A 21,712-nucleotide genomic window follows, 5' to 3' on the forward strand; every position below is an offset into this window, starting at 1 on the left:
GGGACAGTCCCAGGCAGATAGCAGAGACATACTTGTTTTTTTAAAGTCTCAGTAATTTTTAAGGGGCCCCACATTTTCATTTTACACTGGACCACGTAAATTTTGTAGATGGCCCTGACTTTACTCAATACTGTGTATACTGGACTTTTATGGGAAATAGAATAAACTTTTTTTTTTTTGGTGGGACTAGAATTTGAACTCAGGGCTTCACACTTGCAAAGCAAGCACTCTACCACTTAAGCCACATCTCAGGTCCGTTTTGCATTGGTTATTTTGAAGGGGTGTGTGTGTGTGTGTGTGCGGTATCTTGTGAACTGTTTATCAGGGCTGACCTCGAACCTTGATCCTCTGCTCTCACCTCCAAAGTAGCTAGGATTACAGGCGTGGACCATCACAGGCTTAGTAGAGACTTTCAACCAAAATCTTGCTGCACACCAGTGCGCCTGGTAAAGAGTCCCAAACGCCCTGGGGTTTTTTGTTTATTTTGCGGTACTGGGGCTTGAACTCGGGGCCTATACCTTGAGTCACTCCACCAGCCCTTTTTTGTAATGGGTTTTTTCAAGATAGGGGCTTGTGAACTATTTCCTCCGGCTGGCTTCCAACGGAGTTCCTCCTGATCTCTGCCTCCTGAGTAGCTAGGATTACAGGCGTGAGCCACCGGCGCCCGCGTTTTTTCGGGGTCTTCGCAGCAGGAACTGTGATGTGGCAGTTCCACAGGTGAAGAAGCCCCCCGGGTCTGATGCCCTCGGGGCCGAAGGTGCAGAGCGGTATTGCGAGGACTCCGCCCACGAGAGGCAGTCACGGGAAGAGTGGGCGGGGACTCGGGAACCCAGGGGCGGGGACTGGGGTCAGGGGGCGGGGACTGGAGGACAGGGGTGGGGACTGGGAGCCATGGGCGGGGACTTAGGAACCGGGGCGCAGGCGCGTGGCTTCTTAGCTAGCGAGCGGCACAGCTGGGACGCAAGATCTGGGGCTTCTCTTCTGTGGCCCGCCGGGTGGCTCCCGCCTTTGCGGCCATTACGTAGGTCCCAGGAAGAGGCGGAAGAAGCGCGGGACCGGCCGCACTCATGGAGCCCAACCTGCGCTTCGGGATCGCCCAACGCCAAGTACGCCCGGGCCCCCGCGGCTGGGGTCGGGGAGGGCGTGCACCGCGCCGAGTGGAGTCGGGCTGGTCCGGGTGACCTTGGCAGGCCACGTGGCTGCCCTGCGCCTCTGAGTCCTCCCAGAGGTGGCTTGGGAGTGAGCATCCCCTGCCCTCTCACCTCAGGCTCCAGGAGGGGACCAAGCTTGCCGAAGGCCGGAGTTGTTACCGGGCATCACTTATGCCCCAGGCCAGGCACCTTCACAAGGTCACCCTTAAGATCACCCTGACTATGGAGTCCTGATCTTGCAGGTCTTGCAGGTCCTGATCTGCTGCCTAAGTCTTTGCAGAGCAGCACATGGGGGAGAAACCGGGCCTCCCACCTCCGTAGGCTCAGTCACTCAGTGAAACCTCAAGGTTTGCAAAGCCACCTGTGGACAGGAAGTGGTTGACCTTGCCTCCCTGTAGCAGCAGCGCCTAGGGCAGCCCTGTCCAATAGAACTGTGAGCTATAGAGTTAACTTAAAATTTTCTAGGAGGCATATTTTAAAAAGAAAAAAGAAACAATCGCCATTAATTTTAATATATTTAGCCCAGAAGATGCCAAATGGTAACATTTCGACCTGTAATCTAAAAAATTATTTTGCACGTGTTTTTGGCACTAAGTCTTTGATGTCCTGTGTGTATGTTATACCTACAGCCAGCCCATCTCAGTTCAACCTGGCCCCATAGCCACCTGCGGCCAGACAGCAGTGCCTTGCCCTAGGTGGGGCCTAGCCTTGCTTTTTGGGGATGAAAAAGTTGAGAAGGTGGGGAGTCTCAAGTGTTTCCTGCAGAGTTGGGAGGCTTGAGACAAATCATGCCTCCTTTCTTCAACATGTGAGCTGAGCTGCGGTAGTGAGCTCTGAGTTGACTGTCCTTTATCACTGGAGTTAAACCTTACAACAACCTGGAGAGCCAGGAAAGAGATTTTTAGACCCTTCTAGAATAGATCATTGCTTCAAGGTCATATAGGGATATATGACCCATTTTAACCCCAGAGTCTGGGCTTAACCTCAAGGATAACTTCATCCTGAGTGGTTCCTGGCTATGCTGTCTTGAGCACATTCAGGACCCTTTCTCAGCCGCAGCTTCCAGGCAGCACTGGAATTATCATCATCCTGGTAAAAGGCAGCCCTTCATGAGGCTTAATAAGTTTTAGAAAAATAAAAGATAAAGATGTGAACTAGTACTACTGCCATACTTGTATTTTGCTGTTAACATTCTCTCTGGTGCTCTTCTCCCTCTTCAGTCTTTTTTTCAGAGATTTCTTCTCTGGACAGAATTACTAGATCCTACAAATCTGGTCATTTCAATTGTAAGTATTGTTTTCAGAGACAATGAATTTCACATTTCATCTTGAAACTTAGAGATTGTGTGCCCCTTTCAAAAGCATTGAAATAACAGCATATGTATAGGTTATTTATATAATTATGGGGTTTTTAAAATTGAGTTTATTGGTCTTATTTATAAATAAAAGCATACAGTTTAATGGGGCTACTGTGCTTGGGCCAGGTGCTGGTGATTCAAAGAGAATCAAAACCAGTCTTCCAGGGTTGGTGGAGTAGATCAAGTGGTAGAGCACCTGCCTAACAAGAGCAAGACCCTGAATTCAAGCCCCAGTGTCACCAAAAAAAAAAAAAAATTTCAAAATCAATCTTCCAGCTGGGCACCTTCCAGCTGGATTATACCTGTAATCCTAGCTATTTGGGAGACAAGTTCACAAGGTCTCATCTCCAAAATAACCAGAGCAAAATGGACTAGAGGTGTGACTCAAGCTATAGAGTTCCTGCTTTGCAAGCACTAAGCCCTAAGTTCAAATCCCAGTCCCACAAAAAAAAAAAAAAAATCTTCCAGCTGGGCATGGTGGTGCATGCAACTCTCGAAATCCCAGCATGCAGGAGGTGGAGGCAGGAGGATTGTGAGTTCCTAGCCTGGGCTACATAGTAAGACTGTCTAAAAACAAAAACAAGAAAACTAGTCTTCCGTGTCACGGGACTGAACGGTAAAATTAGTCACCAGCCTTGACTAAGGCTCCCAGGGAGTTTGGGGGGAGGAGGGGACTGAGATGGAAGGAATCATCAGTGAGAAGGGCTATAAGCAGAGCCCAGGGCAAGGAGAATACAGCCTCACTCAGTCACTGGTGCTTCTAATGCAGGGGATGAAAGCTGTTCTTGAAGGGCCTGTATGTCACTGAGGGAGCTGGGCTAGCCCTACTCTGCAGGGGCCCTGAGGAGGTTTGTGTGTCAGAGGGTCTGACTGTGGGCGAGGCCATTAATTCTGGGGATGGCTCAGTTGTCCCAATGAAGATGAGGGTTTGAGTCAGTGTGGCTGGGATGTAGAGGAGCTGCCCTTTCCCTTGTAGTAACCTTCATGCTCCTTACGGCTTTGTTTATCATAAAATCCAGGAAACAAAATGGGCACCTGCGACCTGTAATCCTAGCTACTTGGGAGGCAGAGATCAGGAGCACTGAAGCTCAGTCCTGGGCACATAGTTCACGAGACCCCCATCTTGAACAACAGGAAGGGTTGGCACAGTGATTCAAGTGGTAGAATGAACTCTTGCCTACCTGAGTGAGATCCTGAGTTCAAACCCCAGTACTGCCAACAGCAACACCCCAGCAAATAACCAGAAGTAGATAATACGGTATATCCAAGCAGTGGAGAGCTGCTTAGCCTTTAAAAGTGGGAACTAGTTATCAGTGTCTTATTAAGTGGAAACATAATCTACATAGATGTTAAATGGAAAAACATGGAGCTGGAGCTAGGGTGCCTGCCTAGCATGCACAAGGCCCTGGGTTCGATCCCCGTCACCCAAAAAAATATGTATAAATAAATGGAAAAGCATGATTTTCTGTGATGTTTAGTGGAAAAAGCAAGGTACAGAAAGTGTAGCCTCTATGCACATTACAACAAATACTACATATTTTTGTTTAGAGGTACATGTTTTTGTGTATGTATGTACATTTAAAAATAGAAATATGAAGTGGGAGGATATAACCTGAACTCATAAATAGCGGTTAATGCTGGTAGGATGGGGAGGGAATGAAACAGAATAATGGTTCCTTCTGAAAAATAAAATTAGAAGCAAATGTAACCAGACATTTCACAGTTGCCAGTTCTGGCTAAGATAACTTTAGTGTTATCGTTCACTATATTTAGTTTTTTTTCCCCACAAATTAAGAAAAGGAGAGGGGAAACAAGACTGAACTGATCAGTCATGGGCATATGTAAGGGAGGGATTTCCGAGGTTCTGACTTGTACCCCAGGGAGGTAGCTGATATCTGAGAGCTGGGGAGATGGCAGGCCCAGTGGGAGGCTGCTGGAGCCTTCTAGGAAACTGGAAGGTCTAAATCTGAGGGACCAGTGGATTGTTATGGGAACTCTTGGAGTGGAGAGCCTCGGGCTACACGTTGACTTGAAATCTCATGTGCAGCTGAAATACAGTGTGTGCTGGCAAGTGACTCACTCTCGAGTGGCTTAAATGTTTGCATTAATTCGAACAGCATTGAGGCTGCTGCCTGATTTTTTGATATCTGATCATAGGAAAAAATAGAAAAATCAAGGCAACTCTTGTTCACCAATGAAGATTCGGCCAGAAGCAACCTAGACGACCAAAGGGTAAGTATGGCTCATGAGCACAGATGTGCACAGGTGTGCACGATTCAAGGCTGGCTGTAGTTACTTTGAAACAGTTTTGCCATTAATCCTGTCATCGTATGTACTGCCCAGGGGATCAGCTTTGCAAGACTGGGTTAGTTTTTTAAGTGTAGTTAGGATTCTGTCTCATACGCTAGTGCAGCGTTCCCATATGCAATGGGTATCAGAGGCAATTCTCCCTAGCTGACCCCTGGTGCCCCATGGTAAACTCACTAATTCAGCCTCTGAAACCGGAATCTTTTTTCCATTAGTGCTCTGAGCACTACTGCTTGTGGGCTCAAACCAAGTATTTGTTGCTTACCTTGCAGCTGTGGGGATTTCCAGAGCTTACAAGCTTCAGTCTCCCAGGGAACCTGTGGAAAGGTCTTACCTTAGTTCTAAGAACTTGTGGTGGCCTCTGGGCTGACAGTTTGGCTCTGTACAAAGGATGTGGTTAATGCCACACTGTCCTCTGCATACAGCCCTTGCTGCTCTGAGCCAGGAGTAAGCTTGATTTTAGACTCATCTGAGGGAGGTTGGAGGACTTTTTAATGTTCTGGGCAGTTTCTGTATGAGGATCATCTCTTGATTGTTGACAGTTCATTTATTTGTTTGATCTATTTCATGCATTTGCTTTGATTTGTTCCATCCACATAGTAGGAAACAGCTCTGGCCTGCCCTGTCTGCATGGCAGGGCAAAAGTGGCATCAGAAGTAAGACTGGCTAGTGGGAAGGTAAATTAGTGCAGCCACTGTGGAAATCAATATAGATGCTTCTCAAAAAACTAAAAATAGAACTGCCTTATGACCTTGCTATACCACTCTTGGGCATCTGTCTGAAGGAATTTTATAAGTCAGCATACTGTAGAGATACCTGCACACCCATGTTACAGCAGCCAAGTTACAGAATCAGCCTAGTTCCCATCATGAATGGACGAAGAAAATGTGCATAGACACAATAGAGTATTATTCAGCCAAAAAGAAGAATGAAATTATGTCATTCACAGGAAAACAGATGGAACTGGAGATCGTTAAATTAAGTGAGATAAGCAGAACTCAAAAAGACAAATATCACCTGTTTTCAGGTGGAATTTGGATCTAAGAAAAAAATAACATGACATAATTGTAAAAGGGGACTGTTGGGAAGAACCAGTAGTATGAGGGGAAAGAAGAGGGAAAACAGGGTATTGGTGGGGGAGTGTGAATGTGATAGAAGTACATTTACATATATGTATAAAAATAGTATAGTGAAACCCACCAGAAACTAGGAAAAAGGAAGAGAGAGGGCACTTGAGAAAGAGTAATGAAGATGGGTGAATTTGATCAAAGTACTGTTACATGTATATATGGAAATATCACAGTGAATCCCCTTTATATCATTATGCTAATAATTAAAAAAAAAATGCCTGCCTAGCAAGTACAGGCCCTGAATTCAAACTCCATTACTGCCAAAAAGAAAGAAGACTGGCCTGGAGACTATTTTACTGCTGAGCCACCTTTGTGATCTACTTGTTTTTCCTCTTTAGATTAAAGATGCATGGAAGATGAGTCTCGTAAGTTTCAGTCCCTTCCTAATTTTTAGCCTAAAGTAATAAAACCAAACTTCAACTAACATTTGTGTCTGCCCTTTGAAGTCCACCGTGCATCCTGACAGCAGCAGGCTGATCCCCGCTGTCTTCCGACCTGCAGGTAAGCTGATTCTCATGTTTTCAAGTTGAAACAGAAAACTCTGCCTGCTTTATTTCATGTCATTTTCCCCTCAGGGGATTTCTAAAGGATTTCCAGAATTTTGGAAGCCACAGCTTAATAAAGGTACTTGAAGATTATGGGGTTGACAGTGAAGAGCAGACTCGGGACCCAGAGCTGAGTCCAGTCCTATGGAAAGAACTGGGCTTTGGGAGCAAGGGGACAGGCCTGCGGTTGTGTCTTGTCCTTGCCCTGTTCCATCAGGCCTCTCAACATACTGATTATATCAGTGATAGTTCCAGAACTGACATCTGTCTCTGTTTTTTTTTTGATGGGATTGAGGTTTGAACTCGGGATCTTGTGCTTGTTAGCCAGGTGGTCTATCACTTGAGCCACTCTACCTGCCCTTTTTGCTTTAGTTGTTTTTGGGATTTTTATGCCCAGACTGATCTAGACTGTAATTTTTTTTTTTTTCCTTGCAGTACTGGGGATTAAACTTAGGGCCTATACCTCCAGCCACTCCAACAGCCCATTTTTGTGATGGGTTTTTTGAGATAGGGTCTCGAATACTGCTTACCCAGGCTGGCTTTGAAAAACTGTGACCCTCCTGATCTCTGCCTCCTGAGTAGCTAGGATTACAAGCGTGAGTCACCAGTGCCTGGCTTGAAATATAATACTTCTATTTAGGCTTCCCCACGGTAGCTAGAATGACAGACCTGTGCACCACGCCCCGCCCAGCTTTTATTGATTGAGATGGAGATCTCATTTTTTCTCAGGCTGGCCTCAAATTATGATCCTTCTGATTTCTGCCTCCTGAGTCACTAGCATTACAGGCTCTCATTTTCATCACGTCTCACCAAGAGATGATCCTTCCAACCATAAGAGTCTCTTATAAACCGGAAACCAAAAACAAATATTTAACAATTCAGACTCCAGTTCAATAATTCAGAAAAAAGAATGAGGTAAGTCCTAATATGGACTGATGCACCATGAGGTGTTACTGTTAAGGGGGAAAGGCAAAGCTTGAGATGATGCATAATGGCCCTGGCTGGTTGAGTGAGGTCTGTGGGGAGAGGCCTGGGAAGGCTGGCAGGTGGCATCCTGGTTAGATCTTTATGTCCTGAGCTGTTTTACTTTCCTGCTATGTGTACATAGCAATTATTTTTATTAGAAAAAAAGACCGTAAAAGATGTCTCCTGAGTTCTGTACCCTTGGGAGACTGGAGAAGGTCTTCAGTGGGCAGTGCCCCTGTGGTCCTCCTCTGCTTGGCAGCTGTGGTTACTGACACTCTTTTTTTTTCTCTCCAGCTTTTCTCCCCTTAACAGCACCCATGGTGAGTAAGCTGCTGCTTGCATCAGGAAACTGGGTAAAGGTTTGGGAAGATGTCCAACCCATCTTCTGACCTCACTATCCCTCCAGCTCTGGACTCATGTCCTGGGACATATCTGGATAGATGGCTATGGACTCTCTTTGACCCTTATCTGCTGTTCCTCTATCCTCACCTCCAGTCAGGCTTCTCAAAAGTCTGATGTTACAAGGCTGTCCCCACCATACACAAGAGCACTACAGAAGAGATCAGTGAGTTAAGATGTGCTGCTGTTCGTAAGCCCCATGGAATTGTCCATTGTAGTTTAATTGTCACTTTGACAGATACCTGAGGTAATCAATTTATAAAAAAAGGGTTTTGGGGTTAGGGGTTCTGCTCAAGTGGTAGAGCGCCTGCCTAGCAAGCACAAAGCTCTGAATTCAATCCCCAGTACCACCAAAAAGCCAAAAAAGTTTACTTTTGCTCATAGTTTTAGAGGTTTCAGTCCATAGTTAGTTGGCCCTGTTGCCTTAGGGCCTGTGGTGAGGCAGCACATCATGGTGGGAACATGTAGCAGAGCAAAGCAACTCACTTTGTAGTACCAGGGAGCCAAAGAGAGAAAGGAAGACAAGGGTACCACCGTCCTCTTCCAGGATGTGCTTTCAAAGACCTCAAGACCTCCCGCTAGGATCCACCTCCCAATATCACCAAGCTGGAGAACAAGCCTTTAGCACATTCAGATCCCATTAAAGCACTTTTGGGAGACATTCCAGATTCAAACCTGCTCTCCCCACGTCCTCCCCGAATATGGCACCTCACCTGGGACCAAGAGTTGCCCCATTTTTCCTGCACCAAGGTCATCCCACCTTGGCTATAGGAGGGCGTCTTTTGTCCCATTATTGGCCTATCACTTCTTCCACACATGGCCATGTTTGCCTCCCTTGGCAAGTTTGTGGGTTTTGGCTACTCTGCCGGACTACAGGCCCTGGAGATGCCCACAGGGAGGCTCCCTGGTGTCCTTGTGGCCACTGGTTCAGAATGTGCTAGGTGTTCACCAAACATGGGCTGTTCCCTATGTTCTGCTTCCTCCTGTCACAGCTCTAGCTGGCTCAGTTCCATATCTCCCCTGGGAAGTTCTTTGCCCCTGTAAGCTCTGTCTCCTCCACACTTGTAACCATGCTCTACTTTTCTTCCTAAAAGGTATTCTTGTCAATGATGCCAGCCAAAGGAATAATGTCCATGGTTTTACCGCAGGTAGTAGTTCTTTCAATTGCACGATTCCTGGGCTCCATTTTGCTTGAAGCCAAAACATGACCCACTTGCCTCTCGTTCTGCAGGTTTCCTTCTATGCTTACACCACGGCATTCACCATCATCAATGGCAACGCCAGTTATGTGAGTCTTATGAACCCCAGAGAGGATGTGATTTAGGGTTATTTGTTTTGGAGCGTTCTGTGGTTTAGGTTTCTATTTCTTCTAATAATCCTTGCTGGGCAAAACTATGGTATCTGCTAACTGCATGCTTTCGTGTTTCCTTAGAGCCACACTCCAGTAGAGAGAGTATTACTAGGAGGGGGCGTGTTTGCATCTTCGGCTTTCCTTGGAGTAGGTATCTTTACAACCTGTTGCATTGTTTTTTATTCCTCAGAATCAAAACTTTTTTATTCTATTATTAATTTTTTTCCAACCTAAATAATTTAGAGAGTACGAATAGGGAATATAAGCCACCTATAATCCTATCACCTCAAAATCGTTGTGGTACGAGTCTTAAGTTAGCAGGTGCGTACAGGTGACCATCCATGGGATCTTGGAGTCAACCAACCATGGATTGCATGTGTTTGAAGAATTGTGTCTGTACTGAACAGGTACAGACATTTTTCTTATTATTCCATAAACAGCACAACGTAACAGCTATTTACATAGCATTTACATTGAATTCTGTGTTATAAGTAGTCAGATGATTTAAGGTGTAGGTTATGTGCAAAAACAATGCCATTTCATAGAAAAGACTTGAGCATCTGCAGAGTTTGGTATCCCAGGGGGTCCTGGCACAATCCTCAGTGGATACCAAAGGATGACTGGATTCAGTCCTGTTATTTTTTTTGAAAATTAGTTCATGTGGTCTGGAGGTGTGGCTCAGGCGGTAGAGAGTGCCTGTCTAGCAAGGACAAAGGCCTGATTTCAAACCCCAGTACCACCAGCAAAAACATTATTGAGGTGTGGCTTTAAGTATAATTAGGATTCCATCTATGCTAGGACTTAAGGCCCTGAGTTCAGACCCCAGTAATGCCCCAAAATAATAAAGTTTCCAAAAATTAGTCCATGGTATATAAAGCTGTTGTACAGATTGTGTCCTGCTTTGTATGTCAGGATACTATAATGATTAAAAATTCACACTTTAAAGCCAGCACTATGGAGGCTGAGGCTGGAGGAGAATCTTGAGTTTGAGGACAGTCTGGGCTATATAACAAGGCCTAGCTCAAAAAAAAATGGAAAGTAGACTTTAGAGGCAGACAAGCCTGAGTTCCCATTCTGGCTCAAACACTTCACAGCTCTGTGACCATGGACAAAGAGGTTGCATAGCCTCTGTAAGCCCTGTTTACTCCTGGTCTGAACAGGAGAGAATTGCAATGTTGCGAGAATTAAAACACAAAAAGTCATGGGTGCGTCACCTGCTTTCTAACCAGCCAGTGATGGGAACCAGGTCAGAGCGAGCCCTGCTGTTAGATGTGTTCAGCTCATGTTTTGGTGCCTACAGTTATTTTTCTCTCTTACTTTCCAGTTACTCCCTCAGTTAGCCCAAATGAAGTATTCCCTGGATAACCTTTGGATCAAAAAAGCCTTGCCTGTTGTCATTTTTGGTAAGCAAGAAAGGTTGGGAGTGTGCAGCTGAGCTGATCTTTGTGGTCTTTGAACCTTCTTCCTTTCCAAAGACCTTGGGTCCCATGGCCACATTGTGACCCATGACAGCCAATTTGCAATCTGCTGGTGCCCCAGGCCCAAACTGGGTCTTTGGATTGAGAGGTGACACTTTCTCCTTGACACCCTTTTAATTGTCAAAGGATGAACAAACCTGGAAACACAAATTACTTTTTTAGGTGGTACTGGGGATCAGACCCAAGGCCTCACACACCCTGAGCTAACTCTCAGCCCCCAAAGACTACATGCAAACCCTCTCCATACATCATTTTAGTTCATCCTGACAACAACTTTTGGGTAGGAAATAATTCCCATTTACAAGTGAGGAGACTGAGGCACAGGGAGGTTAAGTTACTTGCTCAGGACAAGCAAGTGGCAATATAGGTGTCTCAACCCAGTAATCAGGCTCCAGAGAGAGTGGCAGAGATATTCACCAGAGATTTTGAGTTTGCCAGCATGCAAGTTCACTAGCTCATGTTCCACGTTTGGGTTTGGGATCAAGTCAGTTTGAAGAGTTGGTAGAATCTCATTGTGATGAAATTGAGGATATTAGGGCACATAATTCCTTAACCTGGTCTAGTCATCTTAAGCAAAGATTAATGTAGTTCAAGGACCCTGGGGGTTCTCCTGATATCCTGTCAGGAAGCCAGAACGGGCCTCAGAAATGCTGGGAGCTGGAGACCAAGACCAAGTGATTAGTAGATCTGGTTCTATCTCCATAGCTCCAGGAGAAAGCTTTGGGAAGTGGGGATGGGGAGGGGGCCTGTGGCAGGTGAGCACTGAGGGGGAGAAGAGCAGCTGTCCAAGAAGGGCTTCTAGTGGACAGACATCCATGAGGATGCCCCTTAGCTGGCCTGAAGCTCATTCCTCTGCTGTGTGTCCTCCTCTTTCTCTACAGCCCAAGTCAGTGGCTTGAGCACCTTTGCATCTCGAAGTTTTGAGTCCACCCGAGGGATCGAGGTTGTGGATAAGGAAGGCAGTGTCCTAGGCCATTCCAGAAGAGCTGGGAGGAAGGTATGGGCCACGGTGGAGCTGCAGCCGCCTGCTCTTCACCTTGTTTATGCCTCCTTTCTCCCTCACCATGCCAGAAACAGATTCTGCACACGCACCAGTACACTGTGAGAACTTACCTGTAAGAGATTCCTTGTAAAGAATTGGCTCACATGACTGTGGGCTGGCAAGTTGGAACTCCATAGAGCAGGCCAGCAGGCTGGATGCTCAAGCAGGACTGGCATGCAGGCTTAAAGGCAGAATTTCTTCTTTGGGAAACCTGTTTTTCTTCTAAGGCTTTCATCTGATTGGATGAGGCCCACCCACAGTATGGAGGGTCTTCTATTTTAAGTCAACTGATTGTAGATGTTAACTGTATCACACAGTAAAAAATTCCCACAGCACCACTTAGATTAGTGTTTAGTTAATTAACTAGGAATTGCCACCAAGTTGACTCAGAAGACTGCCTGTCATAGGTAGCATTTCCCAAGTGCTAGTGTGAGATCTTGTTTTTCAAGTTCAGTGTTCATCCTCCCGCTGTGTGTTGCTTGGGATTCCTCTTGGGAGCCACTCTCCTCCCAGCCTGCCTTGTGCTTTCTCTTTTCTCCTACCTCATAGCAGATTTTCTTACTGTCATCTTTTGGGATGTCAAGGATGGGCTTGGGATATCTGATGTTCTGGCTTAAAACTCATGTAAAAGTCCTCGAGTTTTAGTGATACTTGTTGTTAGTTTATTTTGCTCAGTTCAACTCAGTGGCTTCTGTGTGTGTTCAACCATAGGAATCTGATATAGTTTGTAGTAGGTCAGTTTTGTATGGTTTTTTTTTTTGCTGGTACTGGGGTTTGAACTCAGGGCCTTGTGCTTGCAAGGCAGACATTCTACCCCTTGAGCCACTCCACCAGCCCTAAGTAGGTTAGTTTTGACTGTGAGCTTTTTAAGTGACATGCACTTAACATGGAGGTCTTTTTTTATCTCCATGAAATGACTTTCCTGGAAAATTATGTGAGGTAGTTGTTTGCAAATGACAAGAATGGTGTAGACAGTCCCTTACAGGACATATGCAGAGGTGTGACTTACATACTTCAAAATTCACCCATTGTTAAAATATAGTTTGATGAATTTTAATTAATTTATATAGTTGGGTGACCATCACCACATTTCAATATTAACACATTTCTTTTTCTTTTCTTTTCTTTTTTCTATCAGCACATTTCTATTTCCCTTCTGTCCATTTAGTCACTCTACTATCCTATACCCAACCCCAGGGAAACTGCTCTGCTGTATGGCTTCCTAGTTTTACCTCTTCTAGAAATGTCATGTAAATGAATCCTACAGTAGTTTTTTGTGTGGCTTCTTCCACTTTTGTGCTCATCCATCTGGAACCACGCATTGGTGGCTCTTTGCTCCCTCTTGCTGGGTTCTAGCCCTGTCTGTGATGTGTCATACTTTATGTAGCATTCCCCAGGTGGTGGACATTTGTTAGGACTGTGTAGTTTTAGGCTTTTGTGATCTAGGCGGCTCGGAACATTGACAGGCAGCTCCTCCTGTGGACATATGCTGAAGTTCATTTCAACTCAGTTTTAACTTCCACGTGTTAGTATTGCTAGGAATGGTTCATAAAGCTGGAGTGGAAGGAGAACTAGTGTTTAATCGCCTGTGGTTGCCCAGGCACCATGCTAGGCTCCTGAGACCCAAGTCCTTAGCTGTGCGAGCCATGCTCTCTAGAGGTGTGCAGCCTCCTATGGCAGGGGGCCTCGGGCCCTGCTGGCTGTCTGTGGCCCATCTCACCAGCAGGAACCTCATTTCTTGCAGGAGGGCCAATTTAGGGTAAAAGAAAAGGGTTAGTGGTCTGCTTTAAAAAGAAAAAAAAAACTTTGTCTTTCTCTTAAGAATAAAGTGTCTGCAACCGTGCGTAAGCATGTGCATTCTTCTACCGTTTCCCTGTCACTGAAAGGTTTATTTTCTTTGGCTAAAATTTCAGAAAGTGCGTAACCAGCAATATCTGATTGTAACAGGGCACCTTGGATCAGATTCCAGGAGGTTAGTCGGTGTGCTTTTCCCCCACAGGCCAGTAAGCCACTTAGTTGCAAGCTGCAATGAGTCTCCAGCGCCTCCTGATGACAGGAGTCTTTGAAATGCCTTCTGCTTACATACAGGACACATGGAGAGGTGGCCTCGCCTCACCAGCGTGGAAGCACCCAGCACCTCAGGGTCAGCAGCCCCTATTCTCTTCCTGAACTCTTGCAGTTTTACGTTGTACTTCCGAAACCTTATTTTAAAAACAACCCTCTTGGCCCCTTCTGTACTTGTGCAGTGAAGAGCATCCATGCAGGGGAAATGGCCTGAGTCAAGCTGGAGTGCCTCGTGTATGGTCTGCTCTGCTCTGCATTGGCGTGAGGAGAGAGCAGAGCCACAGGCTCACAGAGACCTGGGAAGGGAGGTTATAGACAGGTCACAGACGCTTAGGGAACACAGGGGCATTGTACTTTTTTTTGGGGTGCAGGGTGGGCCTCCTGCATGCTATGCAAGCACTCTTAACACTGAGCTCTACCCCCAGCCCTGAAATGTTAGCTACTTTTTTGTTGTTTTTTTTGCCTGTAGTGGTGGGGATGGAACCCAGGGCCTCTCACATACTAGGCAAGTGTTATACCACTGAGCCACAGTCCCACCTCGTGCTTTTTCACCTTGTGAAGTCATGTCTACCCATGGACTGGAAACTAAAGTTAACATGACTTTCAGGGTCCCTTAAGTTGTCCTTGAGGCATGGTTTTGTAAATATAACTCTTCCTGTAAATGATACATGTAGATGTTTAATATACAGAGTTGACTGTTTAAGGCTTAATATATGGTACAATGAACAGTATAGAAAAGATGGTAAAATGGTAGAAACTGTACATGTCTGTGCAAAATCAAAATGCTGTTTTCTAGCACACTATTTTTTTTTTTGGCGGTACTGGTTTGAACTCAACTCTTGCTAAGCAGGCAGTCTGCCACTTGAGCCACTCTACCATCCATGTTTTGTGTTGGGTATTTTTGAAATACAGTCTTTCAAACTATTTGCCTGGGCTCTCTGCCTCCTGATCTCTGCCTCCTGAGTAACTAGGATTAAAGTTGGCCACTGGTGGCCAGCTCTTACACACCACTGTACACAGGGGAAGACTGGGAGTGGACAGTGGCCTTGCACAGTTTGGTGCCATGCCAGTGTACCTAGAGCTGGGCTTTCGGTAGCTCTCCCACTGTCAGGACAAGAATGACTAGGGAGCAGGTTCAGGATTGGAGGCCAGTGGCAGGGTTGACATGAAATGAAATGAAATATGGAGCCAACTTCAGTGGCAGATCCAGCATTCCCTCTAAGCAAGGCTTTGTCTAGAAGCTTCGTTCGCTTATACTTAGATGGTGGTGTTTTCAAGGTGGTCTGGCAGGCTTATGGAGACCAGAGTGGAGTCAGGGGAAAGTAAATCTCCCATTACTCCTGGCACCAGCTGCAGCCATCCTGCGTACACCTGCAGCTGGAAAGGTTCACGTGAAGTGTTGCCTCCTTCTCTCGCTCATGCTTTCTGTTTCTCAGTGAGAAAGGCAGCTGCTTGTCTGTCTGTGTCGGGATCACTGGACGTCATCTCACACCATGTACTAAATTGCCTCCTTTGCATTTTCACCAGGCTGTTAGGGAAACAGCAGTTTCCAGGGTGTTGCTGTTTGGGACCTCAGCTTTTATCCCTGAAGTCTTCACCTACTTTTACAGAAGGTAAGAGGGACCCTCATCTCCCTGTTAGAGTCATAATCTGTAGAAATCTTGTCTGATAGGAACAGTAGCAGGGATGAAAGAGGGACCTCAGTTACCTTCCTATTTTACATGCATCCCCTGTAAGACAAGATTGGTCTGGGGAAGGAGGGAATCCAGATGTGTAGATGGCAGCCAGCCTGGAGTCCAGCCTGGCCCTCCCTGCCTAAGAGCCCACTCAGCCACAGTCCCTCACTGCTAGTGTGGTGGAGTTGGATGATTTACAGGCTCTCCCAGCTCTGATATACTGTGAACGTTGCTCAAGCTCTCCTTCCCCAGCTCCGAGCAAGCTTTAAAGAGCCTATGTGGTCCCCGATCCAGGATACTGGCATCCCACCAGTAAAGCAGTGAATGGCTGGTTAGGAGGAGGTCCTGTAGATCAGTCAGGCCTGCTGTGGTTGCTGAATAAGAAACCCAGCCTGCAGTAGCATAGGGCAGGAGGGAGAGGCAGTGTGTAGCCACCAGTGAGGGTGGGAATGGAGCCTATGTTTACTGGAACCAAAGCTTCATTGACTACTGGACGCTGCTCTCTTCCTTGACTCTATGCTACTGGCATCCCTCTCTCCTGTCAGAGTGGCTTCTTCATGTTGAGGAGAGATACAAGGCCCATCACTCCCTGCTCATCTCACGATCAGTGATACAGACAGCAATGCCAAGGCAAGGCAGACTGTGTTTGCTCAGGTCAGACACTCCAGTGAGCATTCTCTTGACCCACTGGTCATATGTCTGTTGCTGCACCAGCTCTCCAGCATGGCAAGCCTAGGAAGCTCCACTAGCATCACATGGGGGGCACATTTCAGGAAGTAGGGGCAGCACCATGGACAAAGCCAACTGTCACTTTCTACAGAATATTTGACCAGATGGATGCAGAGACTTGCTCAGTTGGGGTCTTTCTGGGCTGCTCTAGCTGGCCTTGATGCTAGAGATTTGTCCATGGGACAAGCTGGTGCTCTTGTCCCATGAGGCCTGCACAAATGGCAAAGGTTGCATGGTGGAGAGAAAAGGTCCTGGTTTTCCAGTGGGCATGGAAGGAAGAATCTGGAAGGACTGAGCCATCTGTGACCTCACAGAAGCACCATCCCAGAGCTGTGATGGTAGATAACATCCAAGCTAGAGTGGATCTGACTTGACTCCCTCACTTTGCATCTGAGAAAGCCCAGTGCTCAGGAGGGGCAGTTGCCCTTCTGGGGGCCACGGGTTCTGTCTGTGGAGTGGTACACCCTCCAAGTGACCCTAGGTATCAGACTCCCTGGACTGGAGGTCTGTGCATATTACTACACTGTCCCTGTCATTCTCCAAAGGCCAGAGTCAATGTCACATCCTTGTAGAACACTTGAGTACACTAGAATCCCTGCCCTATCCTTTTTTTTTTTTTTTTTTTGGTGAAACTGGGGTTTGAACTCAGGGCTTAATGCTTGCAAAGTCAGCGCTCTTCTGCTTAAGCCACACCTCCAGTCCTGCCCTGGAGGTGCTGAACTCTTGAGCCAAGTTGCTCACCTCACCAGCCAGTGCCTCTGCTTCCTCATTTGTACGAAGGGGGTGATCACACAAACCTCACAGACTGTGGGGGATCTAACAGGAAAGTGTGAGTGCTCCCCACTGGGCCTAACACACACTTTTTGAGTGCTCATCTGTGCAGCTGAAGAGCCTGCTGATGGGTTGCATGGCGACCAAGGTATGGGCCTGCAGCTGTGTGCAGGCGGAATCAGCCACTTAGAGCCAATGGCCCTACTAGACGAGAGGCCCGGAAGTGGTGAGCACTGTTTCTGAGCTGTGCCTGGTCTCTTAACAGGACCCGGTTTTTCCTGCAGAAGCCATGGTCCTTATGGACCACCAAGCTGTCTTGTACCATCCTGGTAATGGGACTGATGGTGCCAGCCTCTTTTAGTATGTTTCCACAGATCGGACGGGTAAGTGCCCCCACTCCCAGGAGTAACTGCGTTTTTATTTCATGCTTGTAAGATAAAAAAATCTTTTTTGAAAATACGCAAATTACAAAATCATAAGAAAAAATAACTGTATTTGGATGTGATTCCATCTCCCAAATCTCTTGTGCAGTTTTAGATTCTGTTTTTATTTTCTTGGTGGGACTGAGGTTTGAACTCAGGACTTCGCCCTCACAAAGCAGGTGCTCTATCACTTGAGACATGCCTCCAAGTCTGTTTTGCTCTGGTTATTCTCAAGTTGGGGTCTCGAGAACTATTTGCCCAGGCTGGCCTCAATCTTCCTGATCTCAGCCTCTCAGGTAGCTAAGAGTACAGGTATGAGCTACTGGCACCTGGCTCTGGATTTTTTTGTTTTTGTGTTTTGTTCTTTTGATCTCGCTACCTTTGCCCAGGCTACTTCAGTCTCACAGTCCTTTTTCCTCTGCCTCCCGAGTACTTGGGATTGCAGGTTTATGCCACCACTCCTGGTCCAGCCCATGAATGTTAAGTTAAATTTAATTTTAACTTGTATACTCACGTAGCTAGTAGTTACTGTATTAGACAACACAATCCTATAGATAACTTACATGTTGTAATATAGTATAATTGTTAATAACTGCCTGGATTAAACTCCCTGCTCTTTTATTAATTTTTTTTTTTTTTTTTTTTTTGTTGGTACCAGTGTTTGAACTCAGGGCCTTATGTTTTCTAGGCGGGCGCTTTACCACTTGAGCTACCCTGTCAGCCCCATAGGTCAGTTTTCTTAGTTTCCTTATCTGTTGAAGAGAATTGAAAATAATAGCGTCTCCGCAAAGGACTGTTGCTTTGTTTATTCCCTGCCTGTTTAAAACTCGGCTGTGTTAGAGGACAAGCCCTGGGAAGCAGATAGCAGTGTGTGTCATAGGCTTTTGCAGCAAGGGTAACGGGTCATGTAGGAAAGACTGGGAAGATGTTAGAGAAAGAGAAGAACTACAACTGATCCTGGAAGGCTTTTTGGAGGAGGGAGCCTTTGGAAATGGATGGATTTGGACAGACAGAGACCTGAGAGGGAAGAGGGCATTCCTAGTGAGGGCCCACGAGGGCTGCCTTGGACACATGTGGCACATGTGACAGGGCCACACTCCCAGGCCAAGGAGGCAGGTGATGAGTTGGACTCCTCCAAGACATTCAAGTTGTGTCAGACTTGGAGGCCAAAATCACAGAGGCAAGAAGCAGAGTCTGTCTCTCTGCACAGCCCAAATGCTAAGATTTGCTGGACCTTGAAAATACCTCTTGGCCCCAGGTGGGCACGGAGTCTCTGGAATGGCAGTCCTGGGCTAGTGGAGCACCCACCTTCCTGTGCCACCTTGGGTGACCAGCCCCAGCTGCAGAGCCCAAGGTTGGGAGGGGTTTGGCACCCCAGGTGACTCTTCGGACGTAGCACAGACTGCACCCCGACAAGGGAGTTGTCCCTTCAAAACCCCTTGGCCTGCCACAGCCCTGCAGGACTGAACTGGGTATGGACAATACCAAGGGACAGTGAAACAATGGCACAGTGGTTATTTAACTTCTGTCGTTACTGCATATGTGATGACAAAAGGCTTTATCATTTGGAATTTCATGCTCAAGTATTTGTAAGTGAAATAACACATAGAATTACCTTAAAATACTCAAGGGAAAAATATCCCACTTCTGGGTATGGGTGATACTTGAGGAAATAAGATCAGAAATTTTTTTTTTTTTTTGGTGGGACTAGGGCTTGAACTCAGGGCTTTGTGCTTCCAAAGCAGGACTCTACCACTTGAGCCACACCTCCACCCCTTTAGCTATGGTTATTTTGGAGATAGGGTCTTGCTTTTTGCCCAGGCTGGCCTGGAAACTTGGATCCTTCTGATCTCTGTGTAGGTGGGATGACAGGTATGAACCACCTTGCTCAGCTATTGGTTGAGATGGGGTCTCAAACTTTTTGACTGGGCTAGCCTTGAACCACAAAGATCAGCAAATTGCTGATGGGTATTACTGAGTGATGTGTAAAGAGAGTTCATTACATTCTTTCTACATTTGTTGCTCTTTGAAATTTCCCGTTAAGATGTTTTTAAGAAGTTAGGTGATACTTTTTGCTATCAGTTAGACATCATTGAAAGATGGAAGTGTGAAATGGCTGCTTTCAGAAAAAAAAGTTTTTTTTTTTTTTACTTAGCTTTTAAGGCAGGAAGTTACACATAGAAATACAAAGAATTTTAATTTTGTCTTTCAGATACAGTGCAGTAAGCTTGAAAAGGAAATTCAGTCTTTGACAGAAGAAACAGAACTGTTCTATAACCGAGGGGTGTAGGAGCTGGTTCTAGGTGAGGTTGTCTGGCTCCTGCTTGGAAACTTTCCTACCCTCAAGGTCTCTGGAGACCCCAGAGACCTGCACCCCAGGCTGGCTTCAGGGCTGGCTGTGGCTGGGGTCTTCAGGCTGGAAGAAGAGCCACAGGAAGACATCTGGTACCTGGGGCTGCAAGGGGATGGGTGAGGTGAGAATCGGCCTGTGGAAGGACACTGTGAAACTAGTAATAAACTTGTCTAAAGTTGAGTATTTGAAAAAATAAGGCAGTGGGTACACCTTTCCCAGGACACAGACATTGAACCGATAGCTCTTCTGCAGATAAACACGAACTCCAGTGAGCCCAAAAAAGCAATCCTCCGCTAGCCTGATCCCAGCCACTGCTAGCCTCTGCCATATTCCCCAGCTCCTCTCTGACAGAAGACCTGCCACCTTCTTCACTGTGACAGCCAAAGCTATTGGCCAACAGCAGAACCTCCCTCTCCCACATCCGTTCTGTTTGTAGCTCTGCACCCCTGCTCCTCAGGGCCTTGTTCTGTGGCCTCTGGGGTCTCCTCTAGCTTCAGCCCCCCTCTCTGTTGGTTCCCCCAGATCACTGAAACCCATCACTCACCTGCCTCATCAAGAAGGCAGTAAAACCCACTCCCAGCCAGCTTGGTGAGAGCTGTGGGTCTCAGCCTCTCCACCTTCTGTGCTGCTGAGACTGCTCCCACGCCCCATCCCAAGGCTATACTGCCACCGTGCTGGGCCTCTAGTCCAGCCCTGGTCCTGCACAACAGACCCCTTCCAGCTGCCGGCTGCACTTGGCTCCTGCAAACCCACCCACATCTGAACTCCACTCCCTCCCAGTCTCAGGAATGGTACCGCCACTTACCAGCTGTCAGGCAGGAGTGCTGGCAACACCCATACCCCACCCCATTTAGTGGACTGGCCCCATCCAGTCAAGTGTCCAGAAAGAACCCCTTGGCCTCTGCTGCAGGCCAGCTTGGCGCAACAGCACCACCTGCTGATGTTGCTCTTGTGTCTGTCTCCCTCCCTCCAATAAGCTCTAGCTACTCTTTAGACCACACCTGCTGAAAAGCCTTAAGTGGAGTCCCAGTGAGTAGAGGTAAGTCCAAATTCCTTACTTAGCTGTGGAGAGCTTTTACTTTCCTTACTCATCTCTTGCCACTCCCTTTCCTTGTTCTGGGCCTACATCTGGTACATCTTACATGGGCTGTGGGCTGCTCTGGGCCTTCCACAAGCTGTTCCCTCTGCTCTGGACTGACTTGAACATCAATCACTGCCTCCAGGAGGCCTTCCAGGATTCACAGTACTGAATGAAGTGCCCCTATTATGGGATCCCATAGCACCGTTTCCCATATCAGGTCTGGCCCTGACCACACCGTAGTACAACAGCTGGTCCTATTCCCCCAGTAGACTGTGTTTTCAGAGCTGGTAGTCCCAGGGCATAACGCAGAGAAGGCACCCTGTTTGGATGCTGGAGCCATGTTTCCAACACACCTACATCACCAAAAAATGCATTTGGGTCTTTCAGTTTTCTCTAGGCCAGAAGATGGTTATTTCCATGTTGTGTAAAAAAGGAGTCTCACAGCAGCCAAAAAGAACAAAATCAGTCCAAAATTGTCTAACAGGTGGCTAGTCTGGCTACAGGCTACCAAAGTTAAAAGTTAGAAACAAGATGGCTGCCAAGGCTCCAAGGTGGAGGCTTAGCCACTAACAGATGACATATGGAAGTGTTTAAAACCAGCTCTCAGAAGTAGGATGGAGAGGGAGAAAAGGCCAGGAGCAGAGCTGAGCCCTGGAAAGGCTTTAACTCTCCAACAGGCCTTTTCATAATTCCCCAGTGCCATTACAGTTGGGAAAAAACTTTTCATTGGTTGGTAGTGGGGAAAGAGGACACAATTGCTCACAACCTAAATCTTTGTTGACTGCAAAAATATTTCCATTTGATTTGTGTTTAAAATTTGTAATTATAACAGCTTTGATCATTAGCTAATAGAGTATTGCAAAAAAATGAGGGAGAAAAAGATGTTAGGA

At 46.6% G+C, this 21,712-nt stretch overlaps 1 protein-coding gene across 2 annotated transcripts; it reads left to right on the forward strand.

Annotated features, from left to right (window-relative positions):
* The first annotated feature begins 902 nt into the window (after positions 1–902).
* On the forward strand, positions 903–19,921 carry Sfxn4 (sideroflexin 4). Of its 2 annotated transcripts, none has more exons than XM_074078211.1 (14): positions 903–1,106; positions 2,372–2,437; positions 4,666–4,740; positions 6,284–6,310; positions 6,392–6,446; positions 7,751–7,776; positions 8,950–9,003; positions 9,087–9,143; positions 9,288–9,353; positions 10,531–10,609; positions 11,566–11,681; positions 15,318–15,403; positions 17,232–17,349; positions 18,077–18,172. In XM_074078211.1, the coding sequence occupies exons 1-14, from the start codon at positions 1,068–1,070 to the stop codon at positions 18,155–18,157; spliced, it is 945 nt and encodes a 314-aa protein (XP_073934312.1). In that variant the 5' UTR covers positions 903–1,067; the 3' UTR covers positions 18,158–18,172. The 2 variants fall into 2 exon arrangements, with proteins under 2 accessions (XP_073934312.1, XP_020042151.2); XM_020186562.2 differs by lacking the exon at positions 18,077–18,172 and adding an exon at positions 19,601–19,921 and having other exon boundaries at positions 906–1,106.
* The last annotated feature ends 1,791 nt before the right edge of the window (positions 19,922–21,712 follow it).

This window comes from Castor canadensis, chromosome 7 (genome assembly GCF_047511655.1).
Source record: "Castor canadensis chromosome 7, mCasCan1.hap1v2, whole genome shotgun sequence".
Taxonomy (NCBI): domain Eukaryota; kingdom Metazoa; phylum Chordata; class Mammalia; order Rodentia; family Castoridae; genus Castor; species Castor canadensis.